This window comes from Mizuhopecten yessoensis, unplaced genomic scaffold, assembly GCF_002113885.1.
Source record: "Mizuhopecten yessoensis strain PY_sf001 unplaced genomic scaffold, ASM211388v2 scaffold3091, whole genome shotgun sequence".
Classification (NCBI taxonomy): domain Eukaryota; kingdom Metazoa; phylum Mollusca; class Bivalvia; order Pectinida; family Pectinidae; genus Mizuhopecten; species Mizuhopecten yessoensis.
In genome coordinates, this window is record NW_018404871.1 from 13,902 (window position 1) to 35,993 (window position 22,092).

Consider the following 22,092-nt stretch of genomic DNA (forward strand, 5'->3'; position numbering starts at 1 on the left):
ACTAGGGATGGTCAGTGTAGCCAAACTACAGAATGTACCTTGAGCATATCATTTTTTCTATATTATTTTAAAGTCGTTTTTGTTATTTTGTTTGTCTACTGTCTGTGCGGGCTTATTTGTTCGTTGAGTTTTTTCAAAGTCAATTGGGTTTCGACAGGAAAAATCTTACTGGCCGAGCAAGTATCATTAATGATCTAAATTATAAACATTCAACTCAAACCTCTTGGAACTTCAGCCTTGGTACTTATCTACCGTGAAGGATCCCATCCTATTAATAATAACTTTTCGTTTTCTGTACGTGTAGTAGTTATCAGAACTTTGAATGACTTTACCGTTACTGTCTATCCAAATATTTATAAGTTAGTTAATAAGGTAAGTATGTCACACACTGTAAATGCTTTGCATATATCGCAAAACACAACTTCCTATTTCTATCCCAAGTCAATAATTGCTTTGTTTATGAATCGCTCGGACGGAATCTATAAGGCCATTTTTTACTAGAGTATGCTCATTAAAACGCTGTGTCCATCACAAATTGTCCATCGTTTTGCCGATAAGACTTCATAGATATAATAAAAAGATAACTCACCAAATCATTTTTTGTGGGTTGTCTTATATTGGTTATTTAATAAACCTAATAGTTTTTATTTGATAGAACAGATTTTTAGTTCCTGTTGTGAAGTGTTTATCCTGAATTTGCCTCGGAATATCGTCGTTATAGAACTTCGATTAAGCGAAATGTAAGACTAGCATTGAGGTAGCAGAATAAAAGCTGGAGCAGTTTTCAATTTTGAGTTTTGATTGATTGGATTATAGTGGTACCCTGACAGGATTTTTCGCTGTGATTATAAATTCGTAAAAATAATATCGCGAAAAATCTGTTGTACTGTATTAAACTGTAACAGAGTCTGTATCTGTACATGTAACAGAGCCTGTATTAAACTGTAACAGAGTCTGTATTAAACTGTAACAGAGTCTGTATTAAACTGTAACAGGGTCTGTATTATACTGTAACAGAGTCTGTATTAAACTGTAACACAGCCTGTATTAAACTGTAACAGAGTCTGTATTATACTGTAACAGAGTCTGTATTAAACTGTAACACAGCCTGTATTAAACTGTAACAGAGTCTGTATTAAACTGTAACAGAGTCTGTATACGGATGATGTGCATATTATAACTTATCTCATAAATTTGATATTACATTGTAGGACAAACACGCCAACAAGAGAAATTATAAACAATTGTTTTCTCGTATTGACGTGTTTGTCCACGTGCCATTATGATGAGATAAACAAAACTAAAAGTGACTGTCTACGATTCCACCTCTTGATCAGGGGTCGAAGCCTACGCTGGGCAGTCGCCAAGTACTAGCTGCAGGTGGGTGTTTTTCTCCGGGTGCTCTGATTTTCATCTACCACCCAAAGCTGACTAGTCCTTATATTGAATTACCATATCTGTGTTCTAAGGGCGTAAAACACAAACAAACGTTAACAACTGTATTTGCAATAACTTTATAATTCTATACAGGAATGAAACACAGGTGCAACAGCGCAATAATTATGATGTTTCAAACTACATGTATTACTAATTAAACGCAATTAAACGCAAAGAAAGAAAATATATATATTTATGAAAGTTATTACGTATTCTATAAAATAACCAACAATGGAGCACAAATCATAAATTCACAACGTTCTTTGATACTTTTTAAACAGGTAGGAGTTTACAACTATATTATATTTTATTACATAAATACAAATAAATATGTTAAACATAATATGTTATCTATACAACATTACAGAAACAGATAATGTTTATGAGCGAAGCAGTCATAAGGCAAATTAATATTGCTTTACATAGCGTATTACAAACTTACGTATGAGGTCAACCTAAACATACCAACTGAATAGCTCCAAACCATTACAAGGAATTACACATGCTTCTTGAATATTGATTATTGAACCATAAAAGTATACCGATAATTTAGAAATTAAAATCAATTGTCATTCAAAACGTAATGATTACTATTAAATGCAACAGCCGTTTTTGGTGATAAAAACAAGTTCTAATTGATAAAAGAGGTTTTTAAACCAAATCCATATATATATTTTTTCGTTTCGAAATAAATTTTAAAAAAATAAAAAAAATCGATCATTGTTGGTTGGAATAGAATCGCAAGTTACGTAACAAAACAACACATTTATACAACGAATGAACAACTAACAAAAATTAACGACGACTATCGTATTTCTATATAAATACACAACAGAATGATAAAATTATCCGAATATACATATATATATATTTTCATGATTCTTGATTAATAATTATATCAATTAATACATCCGCATTATTTCACATCCGTCTCCATATGTTAAAAAAGAATTGACTTTAATTTCAATGTGTGTGTACCATTTGAAAACACGCTGCTATTGATTAAAAAACTTATTAGTATGTTGTTATTTGGTCAATGCAAATAGGAATTCACACATTTTACATAGACACGAGTGTTGTTTGCTTAGAAAAAAAAAAGAAATCTTTTCAACCAATCTGGCTATAGGGTATGTTTTCTGTGTTAGAAGCCAAAAATTGATAATAAAAAGAATTATTAGTATGTTGTTATTTGGTCAATGCAAATAGGAATTCACACATTTTACATAGACACGAGTGTTGTTTGCTTTGAAAAAAAAAGGAAATCTTTTCAACCAATCTGGCCATAGGGTATGTTTTCTGTGTTAGAAGCCAAAAATTGATAATAAAAAGAATACAAGAATTTTTTTTAAGAAAAAAATAAACTTAAAAGTATTTTCTTTTCATCCCTCTTTGAAAAGGGAAGAGAAGATATTAACATTTACAAAACAGTTGCTTAAAGGTTTCAAAGGAAACCTGTAAGAAGACGTCACACTTCATATCTAACAGATGTCGAGTTCTTGAACAAACATGGTCATATTTTGTTAAATATGACGGATGTTTTGGGGTTTTTTTGTTTATATAGTGATGATTTTAACATACTTTGTTTGGTTTAAGACTATTTTCTTACCATAGAAAGACATATCATATTCGTAGCTGTCTGGCATAGTTGGTAGATACATATGATAGATAAATGAAAGGTCAGGACATCTTCAGATAATGTGTTTCTTTTTCTCGGGTAGGAACTCCTTTGGCTGGAAGTGGGGATTCTTTTGTCCAAGTGCATGTCCGATTTGTGCAAAAGTTGCATTCTTTGGTCTGCAATCATCAAACATGTTTTAACAATGGTTATATCACAAAAGTGAATTAAAACCAACCAATACAAAAACTGAACCTACAAAACGCAGAAATGGCTGTTTTATTCATACGATTTCCGGAAATTGTAATTTCCGGTATGAACTCCTTATAATTATGTTTCAATATAGATGAAGTATAGAACATTAAACAGTTGAAGTGTATGTTATAAAAAATAGTTTACTAACTTATAGAATAATACCAAGGAAGTATCATGCTCGCTAAATAATGCAAAATTAAAGAAAATTGAAACTGGGGACATATCATGACATGGCAATAATTTCATTAGAAACAGTAACTACTAAGAGGTTATAAAGACGAGTAAGCCATTGTAACCACGTGTACTTACATGGTCTTGCGGTAAATGCGGTATAGAATGAAGACGGCCACCACAATGAGTACGACCAATACAGCTGCTGAAATGCAAGCTATGACCGCTATACTCAGTGGCTGTTCGACAGGATCTGGCAGTTTACTGAGTTTGACCTCAATACACTCTGCAAGGTAAATACGTCGCCATACAGTTAGATAGAGACTGAACTATTTCTACTATGTTGCGTAACATTAAAATCAATCAAGTTTTATTATATGTATACACAAAGGGTTTAAATACATAATTCATTAAATTTTAACAAATATCTACAGATGTTTAATTTTACAGATACACGTTCCATCCATTAACCTACGCTTGTGACCTTTGTATGCGGAAATGAGTTAAGGAAAATAACAATATTTGCTACCAAGACTTCACCATTTACAACTGATTAATTTTAAACAAAAGGTTCATTTGTTTACTGGTTTCGTTGTACTGATGTCATAATTGTAAAATTCGTTTAAAATTGCACATGTACGCCAAACTTTTTAAGACCTTTTTTACTATCAAAATACCTTACTTTTTCTACAACACTGGCACTACTGGTGACCGAATTGCTAGAGATATATTTATTAATTGGCGGTGTATTTAATAAGATTCATTCTAAGTAAGATTTTCTGCACAAACAGGACTGACTGCTCCCTATTTAAATCCAATGCACTAATTTGGCCGTTGATACACCTAAGCATTGACCGCATACCCTGTCCTTACCTGCTTGGTCGAGATCTACTGTCCAGTCTGTCGGGTTGCGATCAGTGTGACAAAACCTACACCAGTCAGTAATGTGATATGTTCCATTAGGCACACACTCAAAGTCCAGGAAACAGAACGAAGGCTGAAAAAGGAATAAATCTATGTAAGATTAATATCTACCAACATTCGAACCAACTATTTATCCTATAGGACTAAAGGATTTTTGTTGTATAAGGTCCTTATATACCAAGATTTATTTCGAGGTCTTACTGCAGTGTATCGTTTCTTTGATGGACGTATGATAATATAGGAATTTAAACTAATTGAATCAAATATAAAAACAACTTGAAAGGTGCATAGCTTCATTTAAGTCAGATAGTTGTTCCCTTACCGGTTACATCAATTATAAGTAAAATATTTTATGAAACAATTCTAGATACATGAATATAAAACTATATTAAAGAATGGTAATGCAAAGACATTACAACAGTTGAAGTGTTTACAACAGAGACATAAATAAAGTCATCATAATATTATTATGAACCTTCGAACACAATACCGTGCATCGAAATCTTGACATTTATTACTAGCATTCTGAAACTTACCTTGATGAAGAACGTGACGTCACCACCACCGTTATCCACATACCCTACACAGGTGGCGTCAAAACTAAATGCGCTGACGGGGTCACTGTAGGTCACATTGTCCGTAGTTATGGTGATCACATACTCCATGACGAATGATTCTTGGCCTTCTACAAATGATTTCGATTCAGCTTGCCTCCTTTGTCTCCCGTCACTGTCTTCCATTTCGATACCATTGTCTATCTCGTTGGTTGTTGATCGTTTAGATCTGGTACCATATCGATAATACTGGTACGGCGAAGGCTTAATCAGCGGCATGTCTACACTAAGACACATAAAATTCTTCACAGTACATTGTCTATTTATTCCACTGCCAAAAACAGATCTGCTGCCACTCGGCGTTATCTGCAATGACATTTTAAACATTTTCACTATTCAAAGAACTAATAGCTGTCATTCATTAAGCAATAAATTTCACAAAGGTTTTCTCCGGTTACGCCAGTTTCCTCCCACAAAAAAAACTAGCGTGCTGATATCCTGGCCAACAAGAATTATTTATATAAGTTGAAATAACTTGTTTCATAATTGTTGTAAAATAAACAAAGTTTATATTTTTATTTAAACCATATTCTTTTTCTGAATATAGATGAAGTGAAAAAATAATATACCTTTAATTATTTACGATGAAATCAATTTTACTATCAGAAATGCGGATTTACGTCAGAATACTATGCAGTATGAACATTGTATGTATAAAGATTTATGTAGCACAACCAATAAATGTTTATATTTGATGTTTCATAACATAGCTGAATCGAGTTATTTCGGTACAACTAAATGACACGCTTACAGCGTCGCTTAATCGACATCAATTTGCGTAGACAGCTCGTACATATTTTACACCTTTATGTACATACGATTCACTGGTCATTTGTCTGATGATGGTAACAGAGTACATACCGCACTAGTCATCGAAACGTGACATAGAATCACTTATTGGTTGTGCTACATGAATCTTTTCAAAATCCATACTTACTAACCTGAAAAAAATGTTTAGAAAAAATTGTATGACCTTGATTGGCTTTTTTCATCTATCAACATTAGTGAGGTGAAAGACGAAACAAGGAAATAATTGCAGGGACTTTGTGTAAATATCATTAAAATGGCGATGTGATGTGAATATCACTTTCAATTAAATATAACATTATTTTGAATTATATTTGTTACTTCCGTTTGATGAAGATTAATTCAAACTTACTGATCTAACATCGATGCTTGCTGTGTAGGCAAACTCGGGGACGAATGCCCTTGACCTTGGTTTAATGGTGAAGCTTCTACACGGGAGACGCCTTCTGTTACACAAATTATCTCGTACACCAAGTACTTCCACTTGGTCTGTTATCGCTGTGTCACAACGGGAGTTTCCGAATCCTGGATTGCACTCGCATTCCCCTAGTAAAATTTATTTTATTTTAACATTTTTTTTATGTACCTGGTTTAAATTATAAATGTGAATGGGGATCAAAAAACATCAAACATATCTTGCTAACTACCTGGACCAACTTATGTCCGCCTGCAAGCTTTGTCTTTCAACCAAGCAAGCGACAAATCAATTTAATTTTCTGTTATACACATTTAAACCAGGCCTCAATCATTACACAACAACTTTTGAATGAATGTGTCTGGTTATCTGTTGTCATTGCCAGTGATTAAATATTTCGTACACCTGCAGGTTCTTGGAACAGAATAAACCTACTATACCACACTGCATTTCGTAAGAGACTACTGTTTTTGCCCCTATTCTTTTTCTTCGGCCTAGAGGCAATTGAAGAGACCAACATTAATCTACTGTCCTCAAGGTAACACCTGAGATCTACATCTATTTTACTCATTTTACTACTTTTTCTTGTCGGTAGTGGCTTCCTATGCACCTGTCTTCAATTGACATGAGCTGTTGCCAAGACGTTAAAACCCAAGCCAATAAGCCTATACATGGTAGTGTTACTATAACTACAACGTGCCGACGTAACAGTGTTGTTCTTTTAACCAAGTATTTAACAACACACAAAGCAATACAGGTACAGGAACGATTTGTTGATCATAATCACATGTATTGTATATCGAGCAAAAGAGGAACAGCAAGGAAGACGAATTGCGATGCTGGAAATTTGCAAATGATAATTTGGTTAGTGTGTGTGAAATTGTAACCATGCAAACATTCCAGTAAATGAGCTTGATGCTGTTCTATTTAGATACTTTCCGAATGTTAGAAAGGCTGACAAATCAGAATAGGAGAAGGACGCCCGAAAAGGTTTATTTAACCGATATGACGTCACCTGCCCAACAACTTAAGTTTTCTTTAGGTATCTCCGGCTTTATCCGAAATCCTCGCATTTCCATCCGGAACAGCGAGAGTGATTAACGTAAGTTGGAAAAACTTGTTTCATGCTGTAAATTGAATAAATGTTATAAATGCTCTGTTAAGAAAACGGCAGCCAGGAAAAGAAAACAGTACGCACACCGGGATTTCCATAATCTCATTATTAATATTGCTGGGGTGGGTTTTTTTCTTTTTCTTTCGTCCGACACATACTTTTGCTATTTGAATCTACACATCTTGAATTTACATACATGTACTATTGTTTTAAGATTCCTGAATTCATATGATGAGTCAGAACGACATCGTACATTTTGGGTTGCGAAGCAGATAAGGATATATAGAAACGAGAAAGGGCGATGTAGAGTCGTTTGTCACCTCCAAAGGGAAGGAGTGCTTTCAGTTAATTTGAAACTTGAAAAACAAAACATAGAACTGTATAAACAACCCACTCATACCTGTCAACTATATTTGCTGTTCCAGGTAAATAAGACCAATGCAATCGGTCTTTTATTGTTTTTACAGACGCAAACTTAATGATCTTATTATTTAATTATATTGACAAGACACTTGTTTTATAGTAAGTAAACACTAGCTGTGGCTTGCGTTGTTTATCGTGTAAAGTCGAAGTGGTAAATCCTGTGGAGCCTTACAAGGGCCACGCCAATAGACGTTCGTCTAACTAAGACACTCCTGATTCACAGTTTTAACTTTCAGTAAACGACAATTACAACAACAACAACATAAACACATGTGCTGCTCCCAGTATTCGAGGCAAACAATAAGAAAACTAAATTAGACAAATAATGAAAATTATGTATAAAAGAGCGGGATTTGAGGATCGTAAGTAAATTTCTAGTCACAACTGGTTACTATTATGGCATTGCTCTACTCAGAGTAAGACAGCTATCATGATTTCTTCTGAAGAACAATAGAGAACCGAAAGTTTTGAGATTATAGAACTATCAAATGAAATATTGTAGTTAAATATAGATGACATACATTTATTAATATCAACATGTAAAATTATACATCAGGTACAAGTAACACCCGTCATTACGTAATCGTTAAATTCGTACAACAATCCTTCATTTGATGTGGATTATTGCTACATACTGTTTAAGAATAACTTTCTATGATTACCTCCCCTTTTAAAGCACTGCCTGTTGACATTAAATGCACAGTATTAGACAACGCTGTAATGGTCAGATGTATTAAATGTCAAGAAATTCATAATGCTGCTCAAATAACATATTGATTATAAATATATGCATCTGATGTAAAGTAAGAAATATTTGTTTGTTTGTATATGATGGTTAGATTAGTATAATATACACTTAACATATTGGACATATTTCTTATTAACATATAATATATAGAATGAACAAGATAATCTACCTTCCACACATCGCCCATTGTCACCGCAGCCTAACGGACATAAGTTCGTAATGGCCAGCACCGGCTCACGTTCTGCTGCGTTCTCTGTTTGACATGAGGCTTCCAGGATTTGTCTGGAGTTTTCTATCCAGTCAGTGCCTGCATTCGGCTGAAAAGTTAATATTTTCACTTACAGTGCGGTGTTATTTTGCTAACGTTTTTGTCATTTTAGTCACATATCTTTCTTACCTAATGTCTTATATTTGTTTGTTTCTAACACTGTTACTTAAATTGGTGAACCTAAAATGGTGATATATGACTGAGATATATCGACAAAATTGAAAGTCATTTATTTGTCATATGACACAGTTTATACTCTGACGACATTTATAGGTTAAACACGACAGACTTGACAATATTCGATGTCTGCACCACTATCCCAATCAAACCTTTATAAGTTATAAGCACTAATTGGTTTTTGTATCGGGCTAGTCTTCTGTAATCTAAGACACACATGAAAGAGACTGAAAAATACAACTGAAGAAATTTCACTGAGGGAATAATATGGTTTTGTATTAATTGTTATCAACCTAAATGAGTAAAATTCTATATAATCCTGCCAAATTCAGATGGCATTAAATTAAACTGTTAATGCCATCGCCCATGTGTTAATGTCATCATTATCTTTGACGTCCTAAACTTTAGATGCTACTGACCTCCATTTAAGGTGGACTTAACTTATTCATTTAACAAGAACATACGATACATACAGAAATTGGAACTATACGCTGAGTTTTATTAAACAGATTGTTGTTTCGATAATATCATAGAGTACTTCAAAAATGGTAGATATAACATTAAATTGTGCTGAAATAGCATTTACAGTGTATATAAATGGCACAGCTTTACTGACAAATATCATATCGTGCGTATGTAAATGCAAAATCAGCACATCTTAAGTAGCCTACAAACCGATCTTCGTGACGTCTGGTGAATGCCAATATTGATATTAATTAACGAGTATTGTTTTAAGAAAGACAAAACAGTTTCTGTTATTAAGTAGACTTTGAAATTCATTTATATAGCCTAAAGAATGCTTTAGGACCTTTCGTTAACTTCTGCAAAATGTTATAATTGTATTGTTGTAATATACATCTTACGTCTAATTTAAGATCTGCCCTGCAGTTTTGGAGTTGTTCTGCAAATGCACGGCAACTAAGAAATGTTTCCCTCAGTTCGGCCATCATAGTGTCACACTCAATTTGTGTCGCCTTCAAACAAAACATTCATCAAACAATAATCCACATTTTAAGAGGATACATGAAAAATTCGTTTTTTTATATCTATTCTAGAGAATAAAGTACGCCTCAAAAATGGGTGAGGGTGAACTTGGGAGTTTCTTTATGACAAATGAAATTAAAACCCTTCACAATGATCAGCAGTGGAATATTTTGTTTCTCCCAAAATGCAATATACAAATTCAGATATTGTGGCATGATGCCGAGTAAAATTATTTAAATAATAAATCATGGTTGATACGGATGAAACTTGTAGCAGAAATACATATTTTTTATAGTAAATAATGGTATTGATACATAAGAAGTGTTTCATATTAACATAACGGCTGTATCTTTATCGATATTGTAACGTCGTGTAGTATTTCTGTCATAAAAATGTCATAATATTCATAGAAGACACATTAAAAAAACAGGTGCTGATGAGGTACCAGTGCTTCCATGTGACAGCAGTGAAAAGATATTAAAGTACTCCGCACAACCAATCCATTATCAAAATAAATGTATCCATGAGTTTTTCTATCATAACGAATCGTGCTTTGCCAAAAGTGATAAGATTTCTACCGGGTCGGGAACAACTACTCCGGTTCCACCAACGAAAAGTTGTTTGACAGAAGGTAACGGATTTGGCGGTATCTCTAAGAATTCGTCGCATTTCGTATCTCTGACGTCACCCCACCAATGTGTCTGCTGACACGAGCACGAGACTGGATCTCCGGGCCACTGTCGGTGTCCACAGAAACAGTAACTTGAACTATCTGGTCTAAAGGGGGCTGGATTGATGTAGACAATGTTATCGTATTTTAATGGCGTGAAAAGTGTCTGTGCCTCTGCTACTCTGAAATGGTAGAGGGGTAAACCATAACTATGTCAAGCATTTAAAACAATACACACAATGTAACAGTTTTTTAATGCCCTCTAATCAGAGAAAATGAATGGCAAAACCGTCATGTTGGGTGAGGAAGGTAGACACCCTAATGTTGCATTTTGGTGTAAGGGAGAAGGAAGAGCACACGGATTACATAAATCAGCGGCAAGGTGTGTGTTAGTTTTCTGCGTGTGTGAGTAAGGTTGAAGGGCACACTGATTACAAAAGTCATGGGCAAGGTGTTTGTTAGATTTGGGTGTGTTTGTGAGGGAGACAAAAGGGTACACTGATTACATAAATCAGGGGCAAGGTGTGTGTTGGCAAGGTGTGTGTGTGTGTGTGTGGGAAAAAAAAGGGCACACGGATAACATCCAGGGCATGGCATGTTAGATTTCGGTGTTAGGCAGGGAGAAAGATAGGAACACTGATTGCATAAATCAGGAGCAATGGTATGTGCTGGATTGGGGTGTGTGGGAGGGAGACAGCAGGACACACGGATAACATCCAGGTAAAGGTGTGTGTAAGATTTGGGTGTTGGTCGGGAGAAAGAAGGACACACTTAAAACAACATAAGACTCTGTTTTGGAAACTATTTTTCTATCCAACTTATAAGGGGTACCATTCACTGAGTCCCATGTTTTATTACATTTACAGAAAAGAAGAAAAAAAGAAAAAAAAACGACAACACAGAGAACTAAGATTACAAAATTCACAGCTTTATAATTAAAACGGTTATAAAAGCTATGTTTTACTAACGCATATTTATAGATATTCTTGAACTATTTGGGAAATTTAAATGATGATACTCATATCGATTACAAATATGATTTATTTCGGAGCAATGGCGATTTGTTAGCGCATTCATTAATATTTTGTTTCAGCCACCACAATAAGCCCAAAGAAACACTCAAATCCATAAAAAATGCTACATGTTTACCTATCAATTTCCTCATGATTACGGTTAGACATTTTTAGTTTTAGTTTTTTTGAAAGCTGTACAACTTTCAATTTACATTTGTTGTCAATACCTACCGAAACTTTTCCGTAAATTCTCTGACGAGTCCGTGTGAGCTACAGTCGTCTCCATAAGGACTTTGGTATGTCTGGCCATTAAACACATCACAATCATTGCCACAGTTGTCGTCTAAAGATCCACACAAACCACAGCTGCTGTGGATGTCATGTATAGACGGATATATCCACACATTCCACAGTTGAAATGAACTCTTTCCTCCAGTCTTTCTTGCTTCCACACGAGTTCCATGGGGTAGCCATATCTGAAGGATAAACATTTCATAGTAATCTTGATCGGGTTATACTAATCTGTTAATTTCAATATATAAAACATATTTTGACAAAAACATAAATGTAATACATACTTTTATCTGACACACATCACTGAGTTTCCTCTCAATAACACCTATAAAATCATCAAATTCTACATCGGTCCAAATTCATCAATTATTATATACATTTTCATCAACATATCAAAATATGATGTATTACATGTATCCTTTATTATGCAAGATGCAATATTTCATGACATTTTTAATAAGTAATATTAGTGTTTTATCATTGTTAAAAGTAAGGGCTTATATCAAAGGCAATTTCGTGATTTCAGCACAATTAACCTTCGTATTAAATTTACTCTCAGCTGAATATTTGTTTATTACCCTTATATATCGATTACTCAGATATCAACTTCAAGAAGTCAAATCTTAATAATAATTATTCTGGAAAAAATGAACACTGTAAATATGAAGAAAAGGACATCTTCTTTAAAATTAAGCTTGTCTATGTCCAGCACCGTGTGACTATTCACAGGTTCTAAGCGACAAAAGAATGCATAAGATGTCAAATAGGCCTGTATCGCTGACCTGTCATTCATTTCACATCAGTAACTTTCCAAAACGGTCAGGTTAAATTACTTTAATCAACTAAACAAAACTTTACAAATTATGTGGTTTTGTTTTTACTCTTTATTGTTGTTCAAGTTTTATACACATTTGACTTCTTTATCCCTGAAAGTAGGTCAAGGTAATGCAATTGAACAAAATTAGCCCTTCATCCAAGAATCGACTGCTGTCTGCTTAGAAATAGGCCGGGTCATTCAATTAAACAAACTTGATAGCCCTTTATCACAGCATGTTACAGGCAAAATAGCATCACACTCTGCCTTTTAATAAATCGAGAGTCCTTTAAAATGTTTTTTAACAAAATAAGTCTTGTGACCTTCGAAGTGATTCAAGCTTGATAGTCATTTATCCTACCTCGCTACTGGCCAAATATAATCAACCTAGGCCTATTTGATATTCACAAGAAGTCGGTCAAATATTTCAACATATTTGACCTTGTATCGTTGAAAGTAAGTCAAGATCATTCATTTAAAAAATGGATAGCCATTTAAACCAGCATGCAACTGGCCAAATGTCATTGTTAAATATTTATGTTTCTGTAGTTTACCTCTCTACATCTGTTTTATACCTTGACATGTACAACCGCCTATTACCTGTCCACAACACTTCCATTGATCAGTTACTTCCCTTTCTATAACACTTTAATTTTGTCTATCTGTTTTTATCACATAGTGTACTGTGTTATCCAGAGAATATACCTATGTCATATTTTTTGCGTATTAACCCATGTAATATTACCTATTAGCCTTGTTATTGGTAGTAAGTTTCATTTGTTTCAATTGTGACATCACGACTTGGACAAGTATATGACGTCACAGACTTACGCACTGGAGTCAAAAATGGCGGCTTTTTACATTTCAAGGTCGCATTAAAATTGTCGTTTCATACGAATAGATGCCACAAATCTTGATTATGTGATAAAAAGGATCTTGCACCCGTTTTCATTTCATATGAAATTGAAACTCGTGTAAGATCCTATACATCTTATAATACTTACTTTGACTAGGGTGTCGGTTGCTTCTACATGGAGTATGTGATCCTCACAGCGGGTGAAGCCTTGGTAGCGGGTATCACCACATGTGTCTACCACGTAGATATCATGGCCAGCCATCACGGCTACTCCACAGGGACAAAACGGAATGTTGCCGTCGCCCCGACATGAAACTGTCTTTAAATGAACCTGCGGGAAATAGTGGATGATTCGAATAACTAGCCTATAATACTATTACACCCAATGGTATGTAGAGTTACGCTGATTTATCTAATTTGCATATAGAAAAAGCATGCGCACAGGAATTTACTTGTAAAGAATTGCTAAGATGTGTTGCAGATTATGGTGTATTCGTCTGTATTGAAACCTTGGAAACACCTTTCTAAATTAAACGGCTTCACAAACTTATGGAAAGTGCTCATATGTTTAGATATACATATAATTTCCAACAAAAAAAGTCAATCATTTTAAATGAAAATTATGAATATTCAATTAACACTACTTTATTATTTTTATCATTTATTTTATACTATTTTATTGATATTATCTTAATCCTTCTTCAAAAGCTCAAAACAAATATCGAAAAGACAATAGGGGCTCTCAATTTCGAAATCAAAGTTATTTTCATGGATATAATTCCTAAAGCATTGATTGAAAAAATGAAATACCTTATAATCTATGACGTAGTGCTGAAACTCTTATCTTGACTTAAAGCAATTTATGGAATGCAGAAATTCTAACTTTAGAGTGTTTTCTAAAATAAAAGGTAAAACTTAATCCTATATGTAAGCTAAGAACGTACTTATAGCGAAGGCGCTTCGTAAAACCAGGGTCAGTCCTTGCTATAGCTATATAGTGTTAAAATAATGTCGGTATAGGATTAGACACAACCTTACCTTAAGGTTGACGTTTGAATTAGGATACCAATGCGGGAAATATTCGGGACAATACTTATACATCAAAAATTCTCCCTCATCCTGTGACTCGTATTTCCTACAAAAGTTAAGGTTCGTTAGTGTCAAATAAGCTCGAGACCGGGATAACAGTAAAGCACAATACGAGAACTAATCAGAAATTGGAATATGATATGTGAATATTTTTCAAAAATACTGAGACTATGGATGGAATATACAACGTCATTGATAATATGTTTTCGAAATATATAGCGATCAGGCTGTGTGGGTACACTTCTCAAACGAAATCGTGATAAAAAAATGTTTTTTTCCCTAAATAGTTTGTGGCTGTATATCATTTCATTGTTACTTCTTCGTTGTCACCCAGCCACTGTCTCTAAATACTCAGCTATCGGTGTAGTCATATTTTAGGTTTCTATAAAACGTTCAATACCTGCCGTCAAACGAAAGCATGTGTGGGTCACAGACAGCGTGGCATTCCTTCTTCCTCCAGTGAATTCGTTCAGGCCGGTCACGTACCCGGACCTTCAATCCAAAAAGAATACGTTATGTTTAAAAGCTAGAATACCAGATATTGCCTGTAAAACGTTCAGTATCGTGTATGCTGTTTTGAAAGTGTTTAATTGCTTATGCATGTGATAAATATTAAGTTGCGTGAACTGGTGTTGAAAGTATAATGAATTGTTTATTTAATGATGTGATAATCCTCAACCTGTAGGATTGGTATTTGATATGCGTTGTGTTTTGACATTACATAATAAATGACAAGTTGTATGAAGGTATTTATGACGTGTTATGTTTTATATACATGTAATAAATGTTATGTTGTGTAAAGGATATTGAATACGTGTTGAATTTTTCATATGTTTCATATGGTTTTTATACATGTGATAATCTAGTGACAGTGTACATAACGTACTAGTCATCTAAACGTTACATAGAAGATTGTATTGGTTGTGTAAAAAAGAACTTCTAATAATCCATACTTACCAACCTGAAGAAAATGTTTAGAAATACAATATAAGAATATAGTGTTTTGAGATATTACCACCACAGATTGAGATAATATCACTACAGTTCGACATAATATCAAAACAGTTCACGATAATATCATTACAGTTCGAGATAATATCAATACAGTGCAGATATTATTCCCTCAATCTAAGCTATTGTGAGCTAAGATCACTTCAAAGTGAGGAAAATAATGAAAAGTGAGTGATCACAACCGCAATATATTTTTCTAAAACAATATATAACTTACATCAATGCAACCGAAAATTCCGTCGGGCCAAAATGCGTTTCTATTAGTGTTCATCCGCAACATCAGAGGTATTCTCTCTCTGGTTATGTAATTCTTTGTTCGGTACGGGAACATGTGCTTTATTTTAATGCCAAGACGAGTTGGTCCGTCACTTGGGCTGAAACTTCGGCGTCTTCGCAGAGGGGTACTGCCCTGACCTGTGTCAATATTAAAAACATTAACCCGCACAATCATACTTCTACTGCAAATATTACATGTAATTAAATTAACACCACATTAATGTATAGTACACTGATCCTTCTTATATTAGTTCCCAGACAAACAATATACCAGAACAATTTCAGTCAGTATATCATATGATATCAAAGTTTTACTTTCTACACAAACAATGTACGTATTAAACATGTCGCAACGTTTTCAGACCGATTGGTCCCTTTTTCAAGCTATGACGTAGTGAGCGATTTGTATATTTTTGTACCAATACAACGCTGTGACGACACGTTGCGACACGTTTAAGATGTACATTGTTCGTGAAGAAAGTAAAAAAAAAAATATTGCATACTTCCAAACTGATTACTCTAAATGAAGATATCTGTGTATCATATATTTATTTTCTCGCTTACCATATGGAAAACACGTGTTTCGATTGTACGTTTCTTCTCGCTAACCAGCATTCTTTCTAATGGTAATGCTACACACAATAGAATATGAATAACCTTATACAGTAAGAAATGAACTAAAACATATATAGCAATGTCTAGATCGTGGTTAAAAGAACATAGAGGTAAAGAACTGTTCGGTTAGTTTCAGCTATCAACAACTGCATTTTCTAGGACAACGTGGCCTGGAGTGGGTTGGCTGTTTACAAACTGTTAATTCTGTAGCAGTCATAACAAAGAGAGGTCATTAAATGTAAGCTCCTATCAGAAGTCTTTATAGTTAAACTTCAATGTTTCAAATGCGACAGGGCTATGATAAAAAGGGTGTGTTAAACTCGGTATGTCAAAGCTGATAGAACTATAACATTAGTTAGACAACCGATGTATCCAAGTAACATACATAAACATATACCATCATTTGGGCAACAAACGAATCCGATTTCGTAATAATCAAGATGTAAAAGTTGTAAAACCAGACTTTACCTAAAAATGAGCTTACGTATCATGTATGTGATAAATGTAGCTTACAAGCATAACTATATATACGACAAATGTGACTCTTTATGTAGCAGTAAAATCATTCTTTATTAGTCCTTCATCCAGTTTTGGCATCAATACAATTTATAATTAATGTCTTTATATAGATGTATTTTGACAATATTTGCGAAGGTATTGAACATCGTAAGCTTAACGTTGAAACTTGAAGTCTGAAACAAAATTTAATGTAAAACGTATTGTAGTAATGTAAAAAATTAAGATGATGATAAAATGCAAACATATCTGCATGTGAATAACGTGAAAGAATTTGATTTAATGCACCGCTGAACATTTGCTCGGCATATTGTGAAAGTATCATCATTGCTTATGGTACAAATATACATACCTTCTACGATAACTCCGGATACGAAGCCGCCTTCACCATCTTCAATACCCTCTGTTACGATGAAAGCCATATCCTCATTGCGGTTCACCGGCGTATTTGGGACACTAAAATCGTCCACAAACAGCTTTATATTGCAGAACTCTTCTCCACATGCGCAAGAGATAGGAGTGTTGACGAAAATGACAACATCGTGGAATTCTCCGGGCTCAATCTCAATTGATGTTTCATTTGTCTGAAATAGAATATATTTATATGAAATGACCTTTACGTATACTAAAATCTTATCCCGATGTTTATTTCAAACATGTATACGTCTCCTCAATTTTCGTTCTTTTGATCTGAATGAAGTATTAAAACAATCCTCAGCTATATGTATAGTTTACAATAAAATTGATTAATAATTCGAGGTTCTTATATACCGCTTTATCACAACCTAGTTCGTAGGTCGTCTCAAAGCGGTTCACAAATTATTATCCGTAGTTAGTTATAGGGCTTTTGCAACCAGCTAAGAGGCCATCTTCAAAGAACCAAATCGCTTTAAAATTACTAACTATATGACGTAAGATGCCGTCACCAATAGACCAAGTCGCTTTAAAATTACTAACTGTATAACATAAGATGCAATCATCAATGGACCAAGTCGCTTTAAAATTACTAACTGTATAACATAAGATGCCATCACCAATGGACCAAGTCGCTTTAAAATTACTAACTGTATAACGTAAGATGCAATCACCATTGGACCAAGTCGCTTTAAAATTACTAACTGTATAACATAAGATGCCATCATCAATGGACCAAGTCGCTTTAAAATTACTAACTATATAACGTAAGATAATATCACCAATGGACCAAATCGCTTTAAAATTACTAACTGTATAACGTAAGATCCTATCATCAATATTTTAAGAACAAAATCAAGTTATGATAATTCCTTGTAGTAAGTTCTGAACATGATTCAAATCAAATGCTTGGGTGATATCTTTCCGGAAACAACCTCTTCAGTTACAATTATTTTGACCTCATTTTGACGTATAGGATAAGTATGGCATAGGATATGCATTCATAATATATGAAGGTAACCTTTAGTCCGAAGAAGACTTTGCTACTTGTGAAAAATTCTCCAACAATTCCCGTCGCTGTTGATCGGACAGCAACTCCACACGACAGCTGAAACAAATATTCGACTGAAGCCTTTATCAAATTTAGAAAATAGCTAACGGGTTAGGAAATATACAATTATACGATACGTATAAAATATATTCCAATGCTCAATGTCAATCGTTATGCATATAAACCATGCATAAATATATTGTGCCCATGCTACCCTGAATAAATCCTATTAAGTGATCCGTCAATTTGTTTCGTATTATGTTCAATAGTATTGTTTAACAATTAAGCATGGCCAGGTCAAAACATTCCTTGTGTGCTCCAACAGAATTTTTCGGTGTTATCGAATTCGCGCCAAGTCAAAATGTAATTTTAATGCTGTGTAAGAATTGTTTTGCAATTGAAGAACAAGTCAAAATGATTCTCTTAAAAGACATGTAGTGCAGTTAAAAAACATTACACGATAATTCAGAATAATTCTTTTATGTTCAATAATAAAGTTGAAGACAAAACCACGTAAAAATATTACTATGCTTAATTTGAATGGTTGCATAAGTGGTCCTGCGAAAACGTTATTTATAGACAATGATATGTATATCTTATTTCAGTTTACATGCAAATCATATTTAAAAAAGAATAAAATCTGGTTGTTGCATTTATCGAATGTAATCAAAGTGAGGAAGGTGATTTTTCTTACTGATATGAAGACATACAAAGATAAATGAGGGAACTTGACCTTCCCAAGCATCACTCTAAAGACTATTAAGCATATTGATAATAATAAAATCTATAGAAATTGACCTACATACGTATGATAACCATATATGAAGTAATGGGCTGTAAAAGGACATTATAGACAATGGTCGGTGAGTACAACATAGAAGACAATGGGTGAGTGAAGACCATATAGTGGACAATGGGTGGTGGTTACCATATAGTGGACAATGGGAGGTGGTGACTATATAGTGGACAATGGGTGGGGGTGACCATATAGTAGACAATGGGTGGTGGGGACTATATAGTGGACAAAGGGTGGTAGTTACCATATAGTGGACAATGGGTGGTGGTGACGATATAGTGGACAATGGGTGATTAATGACAATATAGAGGACAATGGGTGGTGGTGACCATATAGCGGACAATGGGTGGTGGTGACTATATCGTAGACAATGGGTAATGTCGAATAGTGGACAATGGGTGAGTGATGACAATATAGTGGGCAATGGGTGGTGGTGACCATATAGTAGACAATGGGCGGTGGTGACTATATAGTGGACAAAGGGTGGGAGTGACCATATAGTGGACAATGGGTGGGGGTGACCATATAGTAGACAATGGGTGGGGGTGACCATATAGTAGACAATGGGTGGTGGTGACCATATAGTGGACAATGGGTGGTGGTGACCATATAGTAGACAATGGGTGGTGGTGACTATATAGTGGACAAAGGGTGGTAGTGACCATATAGTGGACAATGGGTGAGTGATGACTATATAGTGGACAATGGGTGGTGGTGACTATATAGTGGACAATGGGTGGTGGTGACCATATAGTGGACAATGGGTGGTGGTGACAATATAGTGGACAATGGGTGGTGGTGACCATATAGTGGACAATTGGTGGTGGTGACAATATAGTGGACAATGGGTGGTAGTGACAATATAGTGGACAATGGGTGGTTGTGACTATATAGTGGACAATGGGTGGTAGTGACCATATAGTGGACAATGGGCGGTGGTGACCATATAGTGGACAATGTGTGAGTGATTACCATATAGTGGACAATGGGTGGTAGTCACCATATAGTGGACAATGGGTGAGGGAAGACCATATAGTGGACAATGGGTGAATGATGACCATATAGTGGACAATGGGCGGTGGTGACCATATAGTGGACAAGGGGTGGTGGTGACCATATAGTGGCCAATGGGTGGTGGGGACTATATCGTAGACAATGGGTAATGTCGAATAGTGGACAATGGGTGAGTGATGACTATATAGGGGACAATGGGTGGTGGTGACTATATAGAGGACAATGGGTGGTGGTGACCATATAGTAGACAATGGGAAGGGATGACCATATAGTGGACAATGGTTGAGTGATGACCATATAGTGGACATTGGGTGGAGGTGACCATATAGTGGACAATGGTTGGAGGAGACCATATAGTGGACAATGGGCGGCGGTGACTATATCGTGGACAATGGGTAATGTCGACCATATAGTAGACCCTGGTTGGTAGTGACCTAATAGTAGAGAATGGGAAGTGATGACCATATAGGGGACAATGGGTGGTGGTGACTATAGAGTGGACAATGGGTGGTTGTGACGATATAGTGGACAATGGGAAAGAAATGGCAATATAGTGGAGAAGGGGGGGTGGCGACCATATAGTGGACAATGGTTGGTGGTGATCATATAGTGGACAATGGGTGGTTGTGACTATATATTGGACAATGGGTGGTAGTGACCATATAGTACACAATGGGAGATGATGACCATATAGTGGACAATGGTTGGGCGTGACCATATAGTGGCCAATGGGTGGTGGTGACCATATAGTAGACAATGGGTGGTGGGGACCATATAGTGGACAATGGGTGGTGGTGACCATATAGTGGACAATGGGTGGTGGTGACTATATCGTAGACAATGGGTAATGTCGACCATATAGTAGACACTGGTTGGTAGTGACCTAATAGTAGACAATGGGAAGTGATGACCATATAGTGGACAATGGGTGAGTGATGACCATATAGTGGCCAATGGGTGGTGGTGACTATATCGTAGACAATGGGTAATGTCGACCATATAGTAAACACTGGTTGTAAATGACCTAATAGTAGACAATGGGAAGTGATGACCGTATAGTAGACAATTGATTGTAATGACTATATAGTAGACAATTGGTAGTGAAGACCAGATAAATTAAGACACATTTGACAACGGTTTCTCAATCTACCATGCAATAATCTTTGGTAACCATCACTAGACATTTGGTCATGGTATCCATACGTTAGACAAACGGCTGTGATCACAATAAACAATAATGCTGTCATTACATTAAAAATAACAGTTGGATGGTCCCACCTCAACTTCTCGGTAGAATCCCTGATTGACGAGATCTTGATCCGTTAATATAGCCATCTCTCTTTCGTCTGCGGTAATCTGCTGCGTATATTGGAGGGGTGTACCGGAGACGTACCACGTGATCAGGTAAAAGTACGTGTCGTTTACAGCCTCGGGTTCAAACTCACACACCGCATTTATCCTTTCTGTGCCATTCACGCACTCATGGTAGATGTCAATCGCCACTTGTGGTTGATATCCCGGCGCAGCTTCTGCAACATAAAATGATTAACAAAACTACGAAACGACAGTACTAGTTATTTTATTATAAATTTAAGTAGCCGTAAAACGATTTTACTACCATAATTAAAATGTATAATAATGTGTCAATTAATCAATAACGTATCATGATGCTTTTCTTTAATCGATAGGATTGTATACGTCACAAGCTTAC

General features: G+C 35.2%; 1 protein-coding gene across 1 annotated transcript in view; it reads right to left on the reverse strand.

Moving 5' to 3' along the window:
- Positions 1–1,573: 1,573 nt before the first annotated feature.
- The window catches only part of LOC110446984, a 33,046-nt gene continuing 12,527 nt past the window's right edge, over positions 1,574–22,092 (reverse strand). The window contains exons 9-24 of the mRNA XM_021492346.1: positions 21,660–21,910; positions 18,542–18,628; positions 17,459–17,690; positions 15,917–16,113; positions 15,089–15,180; positions 14,638–14,734; positions 13,748–13,930; positions 11,867–12,111; positions 10,531–10,804; positions 9,832–9,942; positions 8,693–8,840; positions 6,176–6,369; positions 4,939–5,322; positions 4,352–4,475; positions 3,617–3,764; positions 1,574–3,231 (exon numbers count right to left, since the gene is read on the reverse strand). Of these exons, the coding sequence (XP_021348021.1) occupies positions 3,126–3,231; positions 3,617–3,764; positions 4,352–4,475; positions 4,939–5,322; positions 6,176–6,369; positions 8,693–8,840; positions 9,832–9,942; positions 10,531–10,804; positions 11,867–12,111; positions 13,748–13,930; positions 14,638–14,734; positions 15,089–15,180; positions 15,917–16,113; positions 17,459–17,690; positions 18,542–18,628; positions 21,660–21,910 (2,873 nt within the window). The 3' untranslated portion in view covers positions 1,574–3,125. The remainder of the gene's footprint in view (positions 3,232–3,616; positions 3,765–4,351; positions 4,476–4,938; positions 5,323–6,175; positions 6,370–8,692; positions 8,841–9,831; positions 9,943–10,530; positions 10,805–11,866; positions 12,112–13,747; positions 13,931–14,637; positions 14,735–15,088; positions 15,181–15,916; positions 16,114–17,458; positions 17,691–18,541; positions 18,629–21,659; positions 21,911–22,092) is intronic.